Source organism: Choloepus didactylus, chromosome 4 (genome assembly GCF_015220235.1).
Source record: "Choloepus didactylus isolate mChoDid1 chromosome 4, mChoDid1.pri, whole genome shotgun sequence".
In the NCBI taxonomy this organism is placed as follows: Eukaryota; Metazoa; Chordata; class Mammalia; order Pilosa; family Megalonychidae; genus Choloepus; species Choloepus didactylus.
This window is the reverse complement of record NC_051310.1, coordinates 116,020,600-116,043,033: the sequence shown is the minus strand read 5'-3', so window position 1 is coordinate 116,043,033 and position 22,434 is coordinate 116,020,600. Positions and strand designations below refer to the sequence as shown.

Here is a 22,434-nt window from a genome sequence, read left to right as displayed (position 1 = left end):
GAATGTATACACCCCATTTTGTTTATCCATTCATTGGTTGATGGACACTTGGATGCATCCTTCTTTTGGCTGTTGTGAATAATGCCACTATAAACATTGGTGTGCAAGTATCTGTTTGAGTCTCTGCTCTCAATTCTTTTGGGCATGTACCTAGTAGTGGGATTGCCAGGTCATATGGTAATTCTGTACTTAACCTTCTGGGGAACTACCAAATTGTTTTCCACAGCGCTGCACCATTTTACATTCCCACTAGCAATGAATGAGTGTTCCTATTTCTCCACATCCTAACATTTGTAATTTTCCATTTTTTTTTAATAGCAGCCATTCTAATGGGTGTGAAACAGGCTCTCATGGTTTTTATTTGCATTTCCCTAATAGCTAGTGATGTTGAGCATCTTTTCATGTGCTTTTTGGCCATTTGCAGGTCTTTGGAGAAATGTCTATTCAGGTCTTTTGCCCATTTAAAAAAATGGGTTGTGTGTCTTTTTATCATTGAGTTGTAGCATTTCTTTATATTCTACCCTTATTGGATATGTGGTTTCCAAATATTTTCTCCCATCACCACACAGTTTTTAGAAATAATAAATTAATTTAAGGACCCCTCTGAACCATTCTCTAATCCTCTCCTTTTCATAGATAATGCTTATCCTGAATTTGTTGAAAATCATTCTCATGAATGTTTTTTCTACCTTGCACTCACATGTATATATATAAATGATACTATTGTTTGTGATATTTTTGAAATTTTACAGAACTGGTTTGACTGTATATTTCTGCAACTTGCCCTTTTAAATTAACATTATGTTTTTTAGATTCATCTGTGTTGAAAAACATGGTTCTAATTCACTTCTCCAGAATGCTCAGTTGTATACCAAAATATTCTCCTGTTGGTGGACATTTCAGTTGTTGCCAAAGTTTTGCTATGAGCAGGTTTTCCTGGGGAGACAAGACATTCTTGTACATGTCTCCTTGGGAAGTCCTGACCTTTAAATGCCAAAATTTGATTTTAACCACTTTTTGTTTTGATCTTTGTGAATTTCAGTAAGTCACTGCATCTCCCTGAGCCTCAGTTTTCTTATCAACAAAGGGAGAACTGGAGTAAATAATTTCGAAGATTCTTTCTAGGTCTAGAATTTATGATTCCATTTTACACTTGCTTCCCTGTCTCCTTCTAGTGTATAATATGTACCAGCTCTGAACAACCTTTCAGCATGAAAATCAATTCAGAAAAAAATGAAAATCCATAAGTATACATATGTGTGTATATGAATATGTATTTAAATTAAAAATGAAATGGCTTTATTGAGTCCCATGGAAATGTTTTCTTACAACTTAGATTTCCTGTTTATTGACTAGATAAACATTAATGAGCAAATTGGCACTGCTTTAAAGCCATCAGATAATTAATGTTGGAGCATATTTGAGCAACATGGAAGCAACTTTTGATCTTGTCTCTTGAAATTAGGTTTGGGGCTGAACTTCAAAGGTGGGCCCAAGCTGCATGCAACCTTGTGGGGTGGGCCATGGATTGCTCGTAAGATGGGATGACTCAGGGTTATCATTTTGAATATGAATTATTATATTCTGTGCTGCCAAAAAATGATGCTCCCTAAAAGGATATTGAAATAAGAAAGACCTTTTGGCCCTAAATTTATGCCCTTCAGAAACTCAGTTTTTTTGAGATTCTGTAGATCTCTTAAATTAAAAAAAAAAAAAAAAAAAGAAAAGTTGCTTCCTTTCTATCAAGATGAGCTATGGTTCTTGCTGCTGTTCTTTGCAGTCTCTCATCATCTGGGGTTAGGGGATAACCCAGGTAGGTCTTTGCGGTTGTGGGCTCAGGGAGCCCCCAATCCGTAAAGGTCACAGTTTAGTGCTGAGATTTAATAGCAGCTACTTGGTTTGCTCATTGTCCTTTCTTCTTTTCTGGTTCTTGGCTGAACACTATACAAAATGAATTTCAGAGAAGTACTAGTTTATCACTAAATTTAGTAACATTCTTGACAGGGTAAGAGTGACAGCTGTTACGATTTGTCCATTTCATATAGCTGTGACTATAAAATTTTATTAATTAGGTACATGCGTCTTATTGGAGCAAATGTTATGATCCCAACAGCCTTTCCACTCTCCCTTATTGTATAGTAGCCTGTGGATTGGGGAAGTGACCCCGTTCTAAGGATGGGTCTTGATTAATCTAAATTTAAAGATGGGTTTAGATTTTTCCAGTCTTGGTAACACTCCATGCCAGAAATTGGTTCTGACATAGCCCACCAGCACATGACATTCCTCTGGTTATAAATTCAGAAATGGCCTTGGGAACCAATTTAGACCAATGAGACATGAAGGTTTGGGGAAATATTTCCTTACTTTTAAGAGAGAGATACAAGGAAAAGAAGATCTCTCTTTCTTTCTCTCTCTCTCTTTGATATTGTTTTTGTTGTCAGGAACTATCAAGGATGAAATTTATATTCCCAGCAGGGCAAAGCCAAAGGAGGCACAGAGAAATGAGCTGGGTCTGCTGAATTGAGCCAACCCTGGACCCTTCCTCACCACTGGGCTTTGATACACGAGTCAGTAAATTTCCTTAATGTTTAAGCTAGTATGAATTGGGGTTTCTGTTATTTGCAGCCAAAAGCATCCTAAACGATATAATTATATTGTCTTCTTATAACTGATTATTCTTTTAATCCTTGGAATAGCCTCAAGAAATTATCCTTTCTTTAAATCTTAATGTTCATCTACTATATATTCCTATAGATCTTGTCAAACTAATTTTAATGTAAGGATCTTCATTTTCTTAAGGTGGAATGAGATTTTCTCAGCATATCTACTATTATTGTATATTAAGAAAACTTGGATTTTCTAGTTTTCCTTTAGTCCTCTGCATACCTGGTAGTATTTAACCTTTACTTAAATATTTAAGGGTATGTAACCTTAAGTTTAGTTCTGTGCACTTCCTAGCTGGCAAAGAGAGAATGGCGCCCTTGCTTGATTTGAGAACAATTACAGAGCAATATGTTAACAGTACCCTGTATCACAGGATTAAATGACCATGTGAAAGCCAGACCCTGAGGTAGTGATTGGACATGGCTCAGTGGAGATGAGGAGGGAAGAAGGGAAATACTGCATGGGTGGGGTGGCACCCTCACAGAAGGAGGTTGAGTGAGGTGTCATGCACATGGTTGGAGAAGAAATGCAGGACCTACTGAGAGAAATAAAAGGCCTAAATTGAGAGAGGCGCTGTGGGGAGAGTTTGGGGTTGCAGAATTGGGAGGAGAAGGTAGGAAAGGCTTGTATTATCAAGCTGAGGAAGCTGGACCCACAGCTTCTTAAATAATCCAGTGACATTACCACAGGGGATTGTTGAAAGTTATTCTAGCAGTGGCATGTAGGGGAATTAGACCAGGTAGAGATGTTGGCACAGCGTCTTGGAAAGCTATTACCATAATCCAGTCATGAAGTGACAAAGGCAACAGGATAATAGAATCCGCATGTGTAATCGCTTACATTTATATGGAATTTCAGAGTCCCCAGAGCGCATTCACACACGTTATCTAATTTATCTAATTAGATGCTCACAACAACCTGTTTAATAGATAGGAATGTAGAGGTGCAAACCTGTCCAAAAATTGTTAATGACAGACCCCAACCTAAAATCTAGGTCTCTTGATTCCCTAGTCCAGTGCTTTTCAATAATAATGTATATTTTCCATTTTTAGTGAAATTCTTAGTTTCTTAAAATGTTAAATATTTTAAGTTCCAGCTTGCATTTTTCAAATTGTGCTAATTTGACTGTGCTGTTTTGTCTGTCAGCCAGCTCTTGATAGCAGCATAAACAGAAACTAAATACCAATGTTCACAACTCTTTACAAACATTGAAAACCTCTGAATAGTGAAAAGATGGTTAAGTATCACAGATAATGGCAGAACTTCCTCAAATAACAGAAAGGTGATACTTCTAACAAAAAAGAAAAAACAAAAGACTAGGTCAGTAGAAAGTTTCCTAAATGTTTTAAATCAACTGAGCGTAAGTGAGACTTTAAAGGAGTCTGAAAATGGCCTTATTGAATGTAGAAGGTCACGTTGCCCATGACTCCAACTACAGGCAAAACCAACCTTGAAAGAACAGAAGTTAAAATCTTAATAAGCCAGAATAAGGAAAGTGTTAATTCAAACGGGCATTTTGATGTGCAGTATCTTTTATTTAAAATACAAATGAATTATTAAATGATGAAAGGTTGGACATTAACTTTGTGATTAAGTTATTCTCCAAGTATAAAGTAGAGATTTTGAACATCATGAATTAAAAAAAAAAATTAGTATCGTAAACACTTCTTGAGTTCCTACAAGTGTTAGGCATTTTCTTGATGTTGGATCCATAAAGAGATATAGAATAGAGGAGGGATCCCTAAAAGGTCTTTCTTACACAATAAAAATCAGTGTGTATATACCCAAAGAATTGAAAGCAAGGACTCAAACAGATACTTGCACACTGATGTTCATAGCAGCAGTACTCACAATTGCCAAAAGATGGAAGCAACCCAGGTGTCCATCAACTGATGAATGGATAAAAAATGTAGTGTATACATTCAATGGAATATTATTCAGCCATAAAAAAGGTATGATGTTCTGCTACATGCAACAGCCATGGATGAACCTTGAAGACATGTTGAGTCAAATAAGCCAGACACAAAAAGACAAATATTGTATAATCTCAGTGATATGAAATAATTAGAATAAGCACACTCATAGAGTCAAAAACTAGAATATAGGTTAACAGGGGCCAGGGTGGGGGTAGGGAAATGTTTAGGATGAGGGAAATGTTTTGGTAATGGATGGTGGTGATGGTAGCAGAACATTGTGAATGTAATTAACAGCACTGAATTATATATCTGAATTTGGTGAAAAGGGGAAGGTTTAGGTTATATATATATTACCAGAATAAAAATTTTTTAAAAAACCATAGGACTGTGCAACACAGTGAACTTTAATATAAACCATGGACTATAGTTAATAGTAAAATTATAAAAATGTTCTTTCATGCATTGTAACAAATGACCACACTAATGCAGTGTTAGTAATAGGGTGGTATATGGAAACCCTGTATTTTATGTATGATTAGTCAACTTCTCTAATTAAATTTTTCTAAAAAAATCAATGTGCTTTAAGGCTTTAAGGAGTGATGGCAACAGTAAATTCTGATTAGGGGGAGGGGCAGTGATGCTAACCATAATATTCATGCTGTGTTGCTAAGTTTTACTTCTGCCTCCACAGACCCAGCAATGCTGAGGCACCGTTGAAGGGAAAATGTGAGCCACGTAACCTGGGGATATTGGGTATCAGATTGTATTTGTTAACAATACATAGTTATTAGCGAGGAGCAAGAATGATGGAGAAACTGTTCTGCTAGATTAGCTTGGGTGTGATTATTGTTTATTTCAAGGTTCATTCACAAGAGAACATAAAAAGTTTCCCTTGGATGGGGGTGGAGGGAAGTACCACAGCAAGAAGCCGCAGAAAATCCAATCTGTTTATTCTTATGTATTATATAAAGCTGGAGCTTGGAAGCAGCCTTTTTCAGGTGCTCTCAATGTTTATATGTTGAAACATAGCAACATAGCTGTTGAAGGCTTCCCAGCCCTCCACCCCACCCCACCCCCAAAAAAGCCCCACAAAAAAACAGCAGTTAATGTTTAAGTCAATTTAGAAGATACATAATTTAAATGTTTACTTGGAATGCCTTAGCAACCACTTGAAAGGGTTTTGTATAGAATGCAAGAGAATAGAAACACCTAAAACAAAGCTGAATAGCCAGATGATGAGGATTTAGCAAATTGCAACCAAGTAGTATTCACGACTGGTCCCCACTGAAAGAGTAAAAGCTTATTTCTGAAGAGTAACATGTTCATATTTATAAAGGACTTTTTGGTTCTTTGTATTTGAGAGTTCTGAATAAGTTTTGGCTGTCTTGGGCTGGGGGGGGATAGGTGAGGGAGGGGCTGAACATTTGAAGTGCCAGAGCGCCGGATGACTTTGACATTCTACCTGTCAGACTCCTGTTGAGTCTATTGGGTCAACTCTGGCCACCTGGGGAGCTTTAAAACTTACTAGTTCTCAGGTCCCACCCCTGACCAATTACATCAGAATCTACTGCAGTTAATGTTTAAGTCAATTTAGAGGATACATAGTTTAAATTTTGAGAAGAGGCAGATGTAATCATCAGTTTTGTTTTTTTTTTTTACAAGTTCCCCAGGTAATTCAAAAGTGCCACCAAGGCTAAAAACCACTCTAAGCTACTTCAGCTCTAACCAATAAGTTGTTTTGCTAACTGTTTAAAATAGGTATGCAGGCTTTCCCTGCCCTGTGATCAAATAGGCAGTATTTTTTTTCCTCAGCCAGCGGTAGATTCTGAAGAACCATATGGAAAGAAAGGTAGAAAGACATTTTAAAGAGGTCCGAGGAATTCTTTAGGAAGTATGGGGGGTGGGGTGGGAAGCATTGTTTAGATGTATTTCAGGAAGTAGAAAATATGTCATGGTCTCAGTCTATCCAAATTATGTAACCTTAAGGGATATAATCCATTTGTGTCAAAATAATGAGGCATATAATATGTTGCATTTAACATGTGTGGAAACTCTTTGCAGAGTAATTAGCATTCCTTTCTTCAGCCTGTATTCAGAGGAAACATACCATTCACACCCCCTCTGTGTTCACATTTTCCAGTGCGTTGGAGAGCTTTTTTTCAATAGGAATCTTTGTCCTTTTCCCAACAGGACTTGGATTATATTTGAAGAAACTTAACATATCTTTCTTTATTTTTCTGGCAGGAATTGATTTTAAAATCAGAACGATAGAGTTAGATGGAAAGAAAATTAAGCTTCAGATATGGTAAGTAAAAAAATATGTATATATATTTACCTTAATTGGGAATTGGAAGTGGAAACTGAAATATGAATTGTGAGAATTTAGAGGCGTTCTGATAGCTAACATGTCTTTTCTTTATCAGAACCAAGGGGAAATGAGTAAGTATTGAGCATCCTTCAAAACTATCTCCACCAAGAGTGAGAAAGCGAGGAATGGCATCACTAGATCTTGGAGCCAGAAGAAATCTGAGAGCCCATTCATCTAAAACTCTAATTTTGTAGGGGAAGAAACTTAATTCTATCAAGTGCAAATTACTTCTTTATCTTCGTTGTTGCAGTTGTGAAATCAGATAAGGCAAAGCTGTCAACAGGAAGTGCAGATCTAGGTTCCAGCCATCACGCCACTGAGTTGAGGTGACTTTGGGGCCAACTGCTTCCCTTCTCTGGATCTAATTTTCCTCATTTGTAAATTGGTTGGATTGATGACATTTGAGTTCTCTTCCAGATCTGTTATTTTATAATTTTTTTCATATTTCTTTTTGTTAAATTAAAAAAAAAAAATGAGGAGGCCCATTTGACTGGGAAATACAGGAGAAAAAAGGCACATCTTCCATTTTTCATGTTGCAGTATGCAAGGCACAGATATTATGATCACCTACCTCTGGCCAGTATATTCCTGAAGAATTTGTCAAATGCCAGTTAATAAATATGATTCTTCAGATTGCCAAGTAGAATATTTTTGGCTTGAACTCAGATGCTCTTAGATTTTTTTTTTAAACCTCCTAGAAGGAAGAAACTGAAGCTGGTTTAATTTCTTTTGGTACACTGCCTTGCATGAGGCCATTTGGATTTAGTGCCTTGAGGAATGTTTTTGATGATATTTGCTTATTTACTGTTTATTGATGACAGCAGTAACAAAGCTTAGAAATTGGAGACAGCATAGACTAAGAAGGAGATAGGGCTAAAATGAAGTAATGTGTATCAGCTTTTCCCTTAGGCTCCTTTTCTTCCTTGAATTTCAGAACTGCGTTAGAACTGGAACATTATATTGAAATCTATCAGCCCTTTTCTGACAGAGGAGGAGCTGGGATTTAGAGTGGTTAAGTCCATCTGAAGGCATATGTCTGTTTTAGTGGGAAAGCTGGGATAACTTAACCAAATCTCCGGGAACATAGATAGCATCAGCTTCATATACTAGCTTAGTGTGGTGGTCCCCAGTATACTTCATTGGAAAACATTGTGAAGATTACCACAGGCTGCCTTTTTCATCTGTTGGTAATTAGTAAGAAGTTGGATATTTTAAAGATACAAAAAACATATTTTTAAGAGGGAAAGTTTTAAGAGGGAAAGAAAGAGAATTTCTGATTCTGTGCTGATCGTAGCAATAAGGAACAGGGAGTCTTAAGAGTGTTTCTCGGAGCTTGTGGATGATCAGCTAATTAGAACTTAATATGGAGTGGCCAAAACATCATGACACTGTCTATTCATTATTACCTTTAGCAGCAAAATAATCTTCATTCAGTCCTCACAACCTACATTTAGTGTGGTAGGGATTTTTCCTCCATCCTCGCTGCAAAGCTGACTCTAAATGAGTAATGTGTTAGAATCAAGAAAATATGGTTAGTCTGCTCAAAGATTCTTAGCCTCTGTTTTCCCCATAATTTGTTTCCTGTGTACTAAACAAGTGCCCAAGCGTCTAACTGTGATCAGTGAGAGAATAATAGGATAAGATGACTTTGGTGGGAATGCTAGCCCTGCACTGAACAGCTGAGATCTAGGATACATAAGTCTCATTCAGAGGTTTAAGCTGTTTAGTGGCAGAGCTGGGACAACAGCCCTCCTGAGAATGTTTCCTCTTCTGCAGAATGAGGATGCTGGCAATACCCACCACTTTGGGCTGTGGTGGACACCATGTGAGTGCAAAATACTTTACAAAAAAGTATTTTGTAAAGTATACATAAATGTCAAGGTATTTATTAATGCTTTTTTTAATCTACTGTATTTCCTTTGGGCCTTTATCTGTTTCAGTTTGGCATGTGTTAGGTTTCTAGTATGTTTCCACAAATGCCTCTTTCTTCCCTACAATTAAATTGTATACTTTAGTTTGTCTTAGTAGCATAGGTAGTGAATTAGTTCTGGCTATAAGTGGCAAATTTGGGAATATTGATTTTCCCAAATGTGGAGGAAATTTGACTTCCTTTAATGGGATTGCTTCCATAAATGTAATTAGCATTTTTCAGGATATACTTTAATGGCATACCATCAGCTAAAATGGGAGAATATATGAAAGGTTATGTACTTTTGAGGTGTTGTTCATGTTTAAGTCTCTGGAAATATTGCCAAGGATTTTGTTTTAACTCCACTCTTCCATTTGATCATGGGCTCCATAGCTGCAAAAGTTCTTTAGGAGATCCATTTTAGTATCTTCTGCCAAGATGAATTTACACAGTCATAAGTTCAGTTCAGTTGTTTGCTTTGTGCAGAAATCAGACTTTCAGTCAAGAGAGCAAAATGTCTTAATCATTAAGCACTTATACAAATGATTATAACTACCGCTGGGAGTCCAAGAATTCAGAACTATTCTCTGTTCCCTCCTACATGTATTTAACTAAAATTACGTACTAGTTCTTAGCAGGGCCCGTGTATTTTCCTGTTGCTTCTTTTATCATCAAGGTCCAAGTTTTTCACCCAAGCCATTGTGAACTCCCAACAGGCTTCCGTTGCCACCTCCACCTCACCTCCAGATTGCAGATGCCCAGCAGGCCCCCTTTGTGTCCTATTCCCTTTTCCTTTGACACCACTGTACTTGTGAGCAGACCACAATTATATCTCCTACAGCTTATAGTCTCTTCTCAGTGATGCTGGTGATGACTTTTAAAACCACTCTCTCCTTTGTTTCAAATTTTAGGGACACAGCGGGTCAGGAAAGATTCCGAACAATTACGACAGCATACTACAGAGGAGCCATGGTGAGTGTGTTTGAGGATTTTCTAACTCTTCAGGTGAAAGTAAAACATGAATCTTCATCTATCAAAGATTATAGGATTCAAGCTAGAATCTAGTACAATAGGAGAAAACAGATTTCTTGAAATGAAAACAAGACATTTAAAGGTTTTTTTGTGATGTGTTTTGTGTTTAGTGACTATACTTTGCCATTGGTATTCATAATAATAATCAGACGATTAGCTTGTAGATGTTCTAGAACTCTTCCACACATTCTAAGGTGATTTTATATTTTTGTGATTTTTCCTTTTATTAATAGTTTATGCCTAATCTTAGTCAGCCACAAGCCCTATGTCGAAGTAATAATTTCTTGCACCCTATTATTCAGCCCTGACACCATCACTCCTTATCTCTTACTGCCTCCACAGCCTCCACTGCTTATGGCTCATCTTTGTGGAGTCTCCTTGACCAGCATTCTGCCAGCTGGCAAGGAGGTAGCTGAATGATCTGTGACTCTTTGAAGCTTAGAGTCTGGTGAATCTTAACTACCAAGCCCTTCTTTGATACATCATGGCCTTATTCTTGTTACCATAACTTCATCACTTGGTTATTTTCCATCCTATAATTTTCAATCTGCTCATCCCATTTATATTGCTGGGCTCTGGGCAGGTGCTGTGTGGTGCTGGGAGTACAGTGGTTAGTAAGACAACTTAGAACCTAGAACTTCAGGCCTACATCAGGGCTTTATCTCTATCTTTAGGCTTAAGCTTGAACTGTGATGAAACCCAGTATGCTCAGAGATTTTTTGAAGGTTGAGCAGTTGAGATCATACAGCCTGACCTAGTAGCTTGTGGGGTACCAGCTGCCACCATACCCAGCCCATTACTGACTATTGTGCTCCTGGGAATGGTGCCAGGGGTGATGGAACTGAAGGGGGGTGATGGCTGTGCCTTTGCCTCCAGGAAGATGCGATCTGAATCCACAGATCCCTTCATTATCATGCTACCATCTCTTCCTCCCCACTACCACTCACCGTCAATTATCTGAGCAGCAGTAACTCATCCCCACAAAAAGATTGGAGATCCCTTTTTTAAGCTGTGTACCTTTGCACTACACACCCCTCAGCACTTTATATGTACGTGTTCTCCATATCCCACCCTAATAGGATTGTGAAGGGTCATCATTTTAAGAAAGAGAGTTGCCACCTGCTCTGTTTAGCTTAGCTTGGAATCACTCTAGTGTGGCAGGAAGAGGTTTATTTATTTAGAGATAAATAAGAACATCTTAGCAGGTATGATTTGGAATAGTTTACAGGTAATTCTGGTTAGAGGCATCTTATACACACAAGCCTTTCTGTTGACCAGGCTTTTAAGAGGTCATTAAAATGTGTTATTTAATTTAGATTTGGGGATCATCTGCCTTTTTCATTTATCTACTTCCTAGTCATTTCTCTATTACTTCAAATAATTAGAAATTGTGGCTGTTCTAGTTAGTATTGTCTTTTCCATTTTGAAGGCAGGGATTTTTGTCTCTTGTTCTGCTGTAATGCCAGTGCCCACACCAATGCCTGATGCAGAATAGATGCTCAATAAATACTTGCTGAATGAGTGAACCAGTGGAGAATTTCAGTCCTAGAAACAATCTTAGATAAATCTTCCAAGAAATCCTGGTCTGCTTGAGTCTTTTGGTTCTCTCAGGTCATCTGTTCCTGTGGGATGTGGGTCCATCATGTTCTCATTGACATGCAGCATTTTCTGCAAGTGGTGGTTATGGCAGGTTTACTTTGGTTGATTTGGGCATGAAGAATGCTTATAAGCACTGGACCGGAGTCTGCCACCATTGCAGAATCCTTTGGTCCCTTTCAAACTCTTCAGAACCGTTTGCAGGCATAGCAGTAAATCCTGATGTACAGTGGGGCTTTTAGGAAAAAAAAGGATCATATCATAGACAATTATCAAAATTTCTCATGGACCAGTACCATCTCGTGAACTCTAAGGAAGCTGTTCTTATTGTGGGCATATCCTAGATTTATAATGTTTTAACTGATATACTTGAATTTGTATCTCCAAGTGATTCATATCATCAAATCATTTAACTTACAAACATAGGAGATAGTTGGATGGTTTCTGCTATTGAAATCAAAAGTATAAATTAATTATACCTACCATTTACTGGGTTCTGGGTCAGTACTTTACAAATAGAATCTCAGTAAAGCCTCAGCAACAATCCAGTGTACAGGAAGATGTTATTGCCCTCATTCTGTAAATGCAGAAATGGAGACTGAGAGAGAGGAGTTAACATCTCCAGGATCCCCCTATTAGAACGTGGTGGAATCTGAGCTTGAAGCCTCTGACTCCAGAGCCTGCACTCTTCACCACCACACTGTGTTCACAGTTTTTCTGCTAACTAAAGTGCAGCTTCATAACATAGACATAAGACATGTAACTGATCAAGGTTGTCCAGACAGTCCAAAGGGTAATAGAGCTATGGCAGTTATTTGGTTAATTTTTAATACTAAAGGCAGCTAGACAGAATGATCCTTTTTGAATCAGGAATTATTCATATTCCACTTTGATTTTTAAAAAACAAAATTATTTACATTGAGACAATTATAAATCTCCCTTACAGTATAGCCAAATGAAACATTTGCATTCGACACTGGGGGGAGGGAGGATAGAGGAGAATATTGTTCATCATTTAAACAATAATATGTATTTTTTTGATTGTAAAAAAAATACATGTAGTATAGAAAACTTAGACAATTCCTAGAAATATAAAGACAAAAATCATCCAGAATTCCACTGCTGTGAAAGAGAGCTTCTATTAATGTTTTGTTGTATTTCCTAGATTCTTTTGTCTAATATGTATGTGTAATTTATATAGTTTATATTTATTTACATTTATATTTTATATTTATTTACAAAGTTGGAAGCCAGACCTGTTTACCATGCTAAGGAATTTTAATTTATTTATGAGTGCAATGGAGAGGTACGGAAAGATTTTAAGCAATGAAGTGATGACTCTGGTGCCCTTTGGAGAGTGGATTAGAGGAGGTTAAGGATGAAAGCAAGGAGCCAGTAATCCAGGTTAAGTAATCCAGTTAAGGCTAATTGATGACAGTAATCCAGATTAAGGCTAACAGATGAAAATCAGTAAGGCCATGTGTATGTGTGTGCATATGGGGGTGGAGGTGAAGATCAGATTCTGGAAGTATTGAGGCAATTGGGACTACAGTGCTTAGTTACTGACTATGGAGGGGAAGGTAACTCCCAGCTGTCTACTTGGGCTGGCTAGCTGGGTAGTAGTGTCCCTCACTAAAATGAAGAGAATACAAAGAGGAATACAAGATCTGCAGGGGTGGGGGACAGCCTTAAAGGTGTTTTGTTTTGTTTTGTTTTTATTTAGTTAAGTTTGTGGTGACTTTGGGAGATATCTAGGACCTGATATCCAGTGATTGGCCCCAAAGGCACATCTGGGCCCTGCCTAACTCTTTGGCCTCAACTTATACCCTTCTTCCATTGGATCTGTGTACTTCTGCTAAGCTGACTTTCTTTCACTCAATCTGGTGGGCTCCAGGCCTTCATAATCAGCAAAATATGTATAACACTTCTGCTGTGTATCAGGCACTGTGGGTTTCCCCTCTTCACCCCACCTCCAACCCCTCTGCCCAGTTCAGGTCTGTTTGGTCACTTTCTGACCAACCCAGCCCCTCAGCCCTTATCCCAGATTAGGTTATGTTCCTAATGTTGTGCTCAGAGTACCCTGTGCATCTTCATAACAATCGTCAAAATTATAATTAATTTTATAGTTATATGTTCATTGTCTGTTTCCTTTACTAGCCATCTGTGAGAGGAAGGGACCTTGTCTATTGTTCACTACTGGTAACACCTAGCATAATAACTGGCATATAGTAGGTGCTCATTAAATATTTTTTGAATGAGTAGATGGGTGGGTGGATGTAGCACTTAGTATGGAAGTGCAGTCTGGAGATATAGATTTTGGAATAGTTAGCATACAGGTTTTAGTTGAAACAATTGGAAGGTGAATCCTTTAGCTATACTAGACATGGGTCTTAGAAAAACATGACAATGCCTTTCATTAAACCTGTTTAACAAATGCATTATATATTTTAAGTGTCTTAGATAAACAATGACCTTTTAAAAACTGTCTATCAATCCATTTTCTGAACACTTGAGTGTAGGTTATATATGTCATGCTCCTTTAACACTTAGTACTGCCATATACATTTCTTAAGAAATTTATGTAACCACTGCAAGTACAGTTACCAAGTTCAAGAATTTTAACACTGATATAAAGCTTACAATCTCTATTTCAATGTTTCATATGTCCCAATAATGTCCCTTTGAGCCTTTTCTCTTCCCTTGTGAGATCCCCATCCAGGATCATGTATTGCATTTAATTGTCATTGTCTCTGATTTTTTTGTTAATGGGGGGACTGTTTCAGTTTGCTAAAGCTGCTGGAATGCAATATACCAGAAATGGATTGGCTTTTATAAAGGTGATTTATTAGATTACAGATTTACAGTTCTAAGGCCATAGAAGTGTCCAAACTAGGCATCAACAAGAGGATACCTTCACTGAAGAAAGGCCAATGGTGTCCCGAACACCTCCGTCAGCTGGAAGGCATGTGGCTGGCATCTGCTGGTCTTTGCTCCCGGGTTGTGTTTCAAAATGGCTTTCTCAAAAATGTCTCTGGCTTCTGTCTCTCTTAGCTTCTCTCAATTCTCTGCTTGGTTTTCCTGGGGCATTTCTCTCTTAAGCATCTGAGAGTCCTCTCTTCACTTCTCCGAGGCAAACTCTGGGCTTCATCTCTTAGCTTAGCATCTCTAGACATCTTTCTGTTTGCATCTCCAAGTGTCTGGGTTTATGTCGGCTCTTAGATTCTCCCAGGGGCAAACTCTTAGCTTCTCTCCAAAATGTATCTCTCAGCTTCTCTGAGCTCCTTCTCTCCATGAGCTCTCTTAAAGGACTCCAGTGATTTAATTAAGACCCATCTGGAATGGGCGGGGTCACACCTCCATGGAAATGATCTAATATAAAGGTTTCACCTGCAGCTGGGTGGGTCACACTCCACGGAAACAACCTAATCAAAAGACTAATAAGTCTGCCCCCTAAAAGACTGTGTTACAGAACATGGCTTTTGTGGGGGACATAATAGATTCAAACCAGCACAGGGACATATATACAACATAAACTTTTCCATCTCAACCTCTCCCAAGCATATCATTCAATGGGATCAATCACATGCACAGTATTGCAGTACCCTCACCACCTTCCATTATTAAAGTCTTCCCATCTCCCCAAATGGAAATCCTATATCCGTTATGCATTCCTCCTGCCTCCCACCCCTGGCAACCTGTACTCTAATATCTGCTCTATGAGACTGCATATTCTCCAATATTTTCTTAGTAGTTACCGTGGGGCTTAAATTTAACATCCCAAATCTGTAACAGTTTCATTTGCTTTAATACCAACTTAATTTCAACTAGTCTCCTAAACCCTCCACTCCCCACCTTTACATAGCCCTTGTCACAAACTGCATGTTTATACATTATGAGTCCCAAACCACTGATTTATCATTACATTTTGTGAATTTGCTTTTTGATCCTGTAGGAAGTAATAGGTGGAGTTACAAACCCAAAATACAACAGTACTGGCATCTATATTTAACTAGAGATCTTTATTTCTTCATGCAGCTTCAGTCTATTGTCTATTGTCCCTTCCTTTCAACTTGTAGAACTCTCTTTGGGGCCAGTCTAGTAGTGACGAACTCCCTCAGCTTTTGTTATCTGGAAATGTCTTAATGTCTCCCTCATTTGTCAGACTTTTTTTGTCTGTAATAGAACTCTTGGTTGGATGGTTTTTTGCTTTCAGCTCTTTAAATAAATATGTCATCCTACTACCATCTTGCCTCCAAGGTGTCTGATGAGAAATTGACACTTAATCTTATTGAGGTTCCCTAGTATGTGACATGTTGCTTCTTTCTTGCAGCTTTCAGAATCCTTTCTTTATCATTGGCATTTGACAGTTTGATTGTAATATGCCATGGCATGGGTCTATCTGGGTTTGTCTTGTTTGGAGTTTGTTGAGCATCTTGGATGTGTATATTCATGTCTTTCATTAAGTTTGGGAAGCTTTCAGCCATTATTTCTTTGAATATTTTCACTGCTCCTTTCTATCTTACTTTTCTTTCTGGGACTCCCATAATACATATATTGGTGTGCTTGATGGTATCCCCCAGGTTCCTCAGGCTCTGTTCACTTTTCTTCATTCTTTCTTCTTTCTGCTGCTTAGACTGAATGATTTCAATTGTCTTATCTTCAAGTTCACTGATTCTTTCTTCTGCCAGTTCCAATCTGCAGTTGAACCCCTCAATGGAATTTTTAATTTGTTACTGTGGTCTTCATTTCTGGTTGTTTCCTTTTCATAATTTCATATTTCTGTTGATATTCTTTATGTGTTCATCTTGCTTTCCTGATTTCCTTTAGTTCTTTGTCAATGTTTTCCTTTAGCTCGTTGAGCATATTTAGGACTATTTTTTAGTCTTTGTTTAATATGTCCCAGGTTTGGTCCTTCTCATTGATGGTTTCTAATGCTTTAATCTCTTTGCCTGGACAATCACTACTTGTTTCTTTATATGTTTTGTGACTTTTTGTTGAAACATGGTCATTTTGATATTTTAATGTATAATTGCTAGAATTTAGACTCTGAGAGGTGTGTTCCTTAAGCTTGTAGTCAGCTAGTACTATGACGAGAGCTTTCTTTGGTTGCCAGAAGCTAAAAGAAACAAAAAAAAGAAAAAGAGACACCTTTCCCAGTCTTTGCAGACTAACCTGTGTGCTTTCCTTCAGCGCTTATCTCTAAATTGACTTTGAAGAATAGCTCTGGACCAAAGCATAGGGGCCTGCTTGATCCTTTCTGTGCATATGTTTTTTCTTGGGCATGTGTGTTTGGTGCTAGGAATTACCTACTTAGGGTTCGGAATGTCCCCTATTCCCTGGGAAAGTTTCTTCATGGTCCCAGTGCTGCGATGTATCCTACTGCACTGTGTCCTACAGCCAGCAATCACTTGCTCCAGGCAGCTGCTTGACTGCTCTCCCACAGCAGCTCGGTGAGCAGCTTTCTATACACAGAGCAAGTTCTGAGACAGTGAGACCCCTCAGGTCACCACCAGGTTGGACCAAACATCCATGATCCCAGTATGTGCACAAAGGTTACTCTGCTTCCTCCAGAAGCAGGACCAGGGGTCTGCCTAGCTCCATGCGGAGCTGAATAGGAGTGGGAAAGGGGCCAGCCAGGGCATCACAAAATCCTACCACTTTTAAATAGCCTTTTTCTTGATTTGGCACTCTCCCAATTACTGCAGTCCTTTAACTATTTTCTGGAGCTTTTGAGAAAGATGTTTCTCCCAGGCCTTGCTGGTTGTTCAATACTTCTGTTGGGGAAAGAGCCCTGAAGCATCTCACTCCACCATATTGATTGGAATAAGCCTCTAAATAGAGAGTTTTGATTAGCACATATAAAAAATAATATGTTTTCAGTCTTACCAGAGGATTAAGAAGTCAGTCAATTTCTACTTGGAATTAACAAGTGCACAATGGAAGTGATTATCTTTTACTCTCAATGTTATCTCTGTTTTAATTTAAATCCTCTTTCAGTGCCAGTTTGTGCCAGTTCTTTTTGTGAGGCTAGGTTAAAAGGGTGTATCACCTTACCCATAATCACTAATTCATTAAAGGTTTACAGTGAAAATGTTAACAGTTTTTATTTATTTACATGGTAAGACAATGAAAGAATTTATTTATATCTTCTCTGTATTTTTCAAGTTTATTGTGAATTCCTTTTGTAAAGAGGAAAAAAGGATAAACTGATAAAAAGTTTCTGGAAGGGAGAAATACATTGACATTAATATTCTATAACTTTAAATATATAAAGTACCAAATAAAGACCTTTTTTTCCCTCTTACAGGGAATTATGCTGGTCTATGACATCACGAATGAAAAATCCTTTGACAATATTAAAAATTGGATAAGAAACATTGAAGAGGTATGTGTATACAGACAGCGAAAGATGATAATGGAGGGAGTCCTGCCGGATTCCGCTGTAAAGCTACTTCATGAGGCAGCTGAGCTGCTAAGAGCATGGCAAGCTAGGCGCTCTCCCGCTGAGGGGCACTCTGGAGGGCTTGCTCTCCTGTGCTGCCAGTCTGACTACTCTGGCTCTCTGTGAGGGGCAGACAGAGGAGAGGTTTCACAGAATTTTAAACTTGGGCCGGATCTTGGAAATCATTTAATCCAGGTCCGCATTTTACGCATGAGGAAACCAAGGCCAGAGAGAAGTGACTTGCCTATCCTCATACAGCCTTTAATACATCTGATCCCTATGTTGTTTGATTAGCAAAAATATAGTGACTTTGGCAACTTATCATTTTGCTCATCTAGCGTTTTCTCTATCTTAGATATTTGAAAGCTTGGTCTATAAATTTGGATTAATTTCAAGGTGACTGGTATCAAAGTTTTTTTTGTATCTTTGACATTTCAATAAGAAATCTGATTCTGAAGTAAATTCATACATATCTGTATCAACCTACATGAATTATTTTTAAATAGTTCAGAATCCAGAATACCTTCCACACTGGGTCACTCAGGACCAGGGTCTTTTTTTCTTCTTTGACCCTAACAGATGTTTGGATGTTTCATGGTTAGGTAACCATGAGTTTTATTTGTTCATGTGGAAAACAAAACAAAACAAAACATGGGAATGAAGTTCTGCAAGCCTTTGGAAAAAAAGTTTGCACAGGCTGCAGCTTCTCCCCTCTTCCCATCTTTAAACTCTTCTCTGAATTAGGCCTTGTGTTCAGTGAAAGATTATTTGTTCTAGTATTAAATTTATGGATGTATTTCTGACAGGTTAGGATTTGTCCATTGGATAACTGTGATTTTTCTCAGGCTGTTTTTATAACATGCTCTTTTCTCTTGGCAGCATGCCTCTTCAGATGTTGAAAGAATGATCCTGGGTAACAAATGTGATATGAATGACAAAAGACAAGTATCAAAAGAAAGAGGCGAGAAGGTAAATTTGAATTGAATGCATAAAGGTTGGAATCTACTCACATTGAGCATTTATTTTTTTAGTATTATTTAATTATCGATTTAAGTTTTAAAAAGATCTGTGTTTCAATCCTTTCAAACTGGATATCATCAACAAAGAATGTAATCCTTACTTGAATGGTGTGAATTAGTATTCGAGAACCAACGCCATATATTATGTGGTCATGACTCATTCCTAAAGAATTTGCTAATGTTTTCTGGGAGATATAAATTGGTCTTTTTAGGATTCCTGTAGTTTAGAGTTCAGGCTATTTTTTCTATATCTGTGTGAAACTGGCCAGTTTTGACGTTGAAGTAATTCATTCTCTTTGGAAAAAAAATTAATAGTATGGGTGAAGTTTCAATAGTAATCATTTTCCAATTGTTTGTTCTAAGAATTTTTTTACTACATATTAGTTATAGTCATAATGGATTAACTCCCTGTAATTTATCAAGCTGTGGAGGTCATTTATTTCATTTATTGGTGTTTCTCTATTTTGTATCCTGTAAAGCATAAGATTATTTTATATACATATTAATTTCCATGGCAGTTCGTAATTTGACTTAGAAGCTTCATATTGCTCACTTTTTAAGTCTTGGAATTTTGCTTTAACCTTTGTTCAGTGATACATGCAAAATGCATTGTTTGTTGATCTACTGTAAAATTTTTCCCCCTAAAAACATTCACTTAATTTTGATGTTGTAAATGAACTGAGAACTCTTTGAGAATGGATGAAAATATGGATGACTTCACAGTTTTCTCAATCAATAGAAATCAAAGAAATGGATATTTCAGTATTTTAAGCATGTACTTCTATTATACACCCAATTTATTAAAAAAAGAATTAAAAACAAGTATATAGGAACTGTTGAGAATTGTATTTTAGGAACAGATAAAAAGAGCCAGCAAATCCCATGTTAATGGTGGGGGTGGGTGTCCTCTCATAGGTTTTCTTGAAAGTATATTAGAGAACTAAAAGTACAGTAGAAAAAAGAAAAGTACTTAAATTGTGTTCTAAGTGGAAGTTGAGCCTTTTTTACTTATGATGCTTATGTTAAATTATTAAATTCAAAACATAATAGAAGAAGGCAAAGAAAAACTTGAGAAGCACAGGCATTCCAAAATAGATATCCTGCCTTTGGGACTTTTGAAACACCTATCAGATATAAAACCTTTTTATTTTTAAGCAGCTTTCCCTCAGTTTAAATGTTTCTGTCTTGCCTTTCAGTTAGCAATTGACTATGGGATTAAATTCTTGGAGACAAGTGCAAAATCGAGTACAAATGTAGAAGAGGTAAGAAAAGAAACGTTTGGTGACTTGTTACAAGGTGGCACTACTGCTGAGGTGCCTGTATTTGAGCAACTCTCAAAGCCTTGTTAATTTCTGATCAACTGAATACCTACATACTGCCTCCATTTTGTGAACTTTTATGATTCTGAGTTTTATGTGGACTCTGGTTGTTGATTTTTTAGCACCCAGTCTTCTCATGAGTTATATTTGATTGCTCAATTAAGATTCACTGAAGAAAAGATGGAAGTTCAGTTTAAATTCAGTTCTGCCCTTTGTTTGGGAAACTGGAAATCCTGGACTAGCAGACCAAGCACCGTCTCCTCTGCTTATTTATCATTGTTCATGTCATCCTATAGTAGCCTGTAGCACAAGAATCTTAATTACTTTCATGTCTGTACTCTCTCAAGAGATTAAACTGTTGGTTTATTGAACAGATTCCCTTAATGTGTACACAAATGGAGTAGATTAAGCCTGATACTTTGTAACATAATGGCATTTAATAGAAATAAAAAAGTGTGCTTATCAAAGAATAGCTTTAATTTTCAGTAAGTTAGCTGTTAAAGAAAACTAAATCATCTAAACTCTTCTAAGAACATGTTCTCTTCACCAATGGCAGAATTGTTAACATTTTCTTAAAAACACTTTTTAAACTGATCATAAAAATAATACCTGTTTACGTATTAATATGTGGTACTACAAAATTCACTTAATAATATTGATAGTATTGAATGATAAATAATTAATTTCTTAGGCCACTCACTGTTCATCATAACATCTTGGCCCAAAATCAAACTTTAATAGACTTTTTTGGCCAGTGGACACTAATTAGAACTTTTTTGTTTTAAATGATGACATATTCGTTTTTTTTCTTTGGGTTGGCTAATGGGTGTTAGGAAACAGGAAGCCTCTACTGATTTATTTACACATGCACAGATAAGCAGAAAAACGCTTCCTTCTGGCTGCCATAAATGGATTTCCCTCCGTCAGAAAGAGGGGAGCCCCTTAAGCCAACATTATTGGAGGTGGTCACTGAGATGGTTCTAAAAGACTTGCTCCTTACAGAATGAACTCTGTAGCCTGGCTTAATGGAGCAGGCTTAGGTCTCTGTTAGTAGCTGTACCCTGATCACAGCTGGGGCTTAGAGAAGCATTGAGTAATGGAAATCTAAAGCTGGGAGTTGCGTGAGCCACTTATTCTGGCCAGTTAGTCTATAGAAGTTAGTGGTTTTCTCAGAGATTTAAACTAGGGTGGCTGGCCTCATAAAAACTGGCCTGAGCCTTGTTTAGAAACTTAGTCTCACAGATGACCAGTGTGGCATTGAAACCACTGATAGCAAGTAATAATCATATTGTTTCTATTTGATTTGATTAGGAAATAATCCTTTTCCTGAACATTTTATTTGGGCAGTAGCTGTGGTTGGGAGCAAGAGGCTGACGTAACAGTGGGTTTAGCATGGAGACAACCTAAAAACTTTAAGAGTTCTTGGCTGTATAGAAATGGAGTGATGATAGGTTTTTTAAAAGTTTAGTTTCGGTCAAGAGACACTATGGATAAAGTATCACTGAGATTAATCAGATTTGCCCTGCTTCCATTTGCACTGATATCCATGGTGGGGAATTTAGCTGAGCTCCAAGAATTATCGGGATTTTGGAAGGTTAAGACGGAAAATTTGAAGCATAATAAGGGTGATCAGGTATAAGAGTGAAAGAGCTTTGAAAGAGAGAAGGTTAGGAATAAACAGATTTTTATGAAGATAGAATTTAATCATTTATTCACTCAAACAGATATTCATCTTCTCCAAATCAGGCACTGTGTCCGGCTCGGTGAATACAGGGGTGGCTTAGGTACTCTTGGCCCACAGAAGAGCTATTCATAACAAGTTTCATATTAGGAATTTGTACCAGGTGTTATATGGAGAAAATATTTGATGAATGAATAAATGATAGTTTGATAACATTAGAAAATGTTTATGATATAATTGAAAAATAGGTTACAATATTCATGTACATCTGATCACAATTACGTTCTTTTTTTGATTAAAACTTTAAAATTAATATATTTTATAATGAAATAATGTAAAAATTCCATATTTCTATTTAAAAATATATTATAAGTATATAATAATGAAAAACTTTTTTTTTAACTCTTAGGCATTTTTTACACTTGCACGAGATATAATGACAAAACTCAACAGAAAAATGGTCAGTATCACTTATAATTTTTATTTTC

The 22,434-nt window shown here is 37.2% G+C and overlaps 1 protein-coding gene and 1 long non-coding RNA gene across 5 annotated transcripts in view; one reads left to right on the top strand and one right to left on the bottom strand.

Moving 5' to 3' along the window:
- LOC119531926 overlaps positions 1–22,434 on the bottom strand; it is a 55,311-nt gene that overhangs the window by 25,567 nt on the left and 7,310 nt on the right. Inside the window, exons 2-3 of one of the 2 annotated variants that reach the window (XR_005216449.1) lie at positions 11,969–12,062; positions 10,930–11,720 (exon numbers count right to left, since the gene is read on the bottom strand). This is a non-coding gene — a long non-coding RNA (uncharacterized LOC119531926). Of the gene's footprint in view, positions 1–10,929; positions 11,721–11,968; positions 12,063–22,434 lie in introns of those variants that run through there. The other variant, XR_005216450.1, reaches the window with a different exon arrangement.
- The window catches only part of RAB8B (RAB8B, member RAS oncogene family), a 64,729-nt gene that overhangs the window by 37,263 nt on the left and 5,032 nt on the right, over positions 1–22,434 (top strand). Inside the window, exons 1-7 of one of the 3 annotated variants that reach the window (XM_037833764.1) lie at positions 7,004–7,019; positions 7,199–7,274; positions 9,769–9,829; positions 17,793–17,870; positions 18,807–18,896; positions 20,143–20,208; positions 22,356–22,406. In XM_037833764.1, the coding sequence (XP_037689692.1) occupies positions 7,016–7,019; positions 7,199–7,274; positions 9,769–9,829; positions 17,793–17,870; positions 18,807–18,896; positions 20,143–20,208; positions 22,356–22,406 (426 nt within the window). In that variant the 5' untranslated portion in view covers positions 7,004–7,015. Of the gene's footprint in view, positions 1–6,824; positions 6,886–7,003; positions 7,020–7,198; positions 7,275–9,768; positions 9,830–17,792; positions 17,871–18,806; positions 18,897–20,142; positions 20,209–22,355; positions 22,407–22,434 lie in introns of those variants that run through there. The other 2 variants (XM_037833762.1, XM_037833763.1) reach the window with 2 other exon arrangements.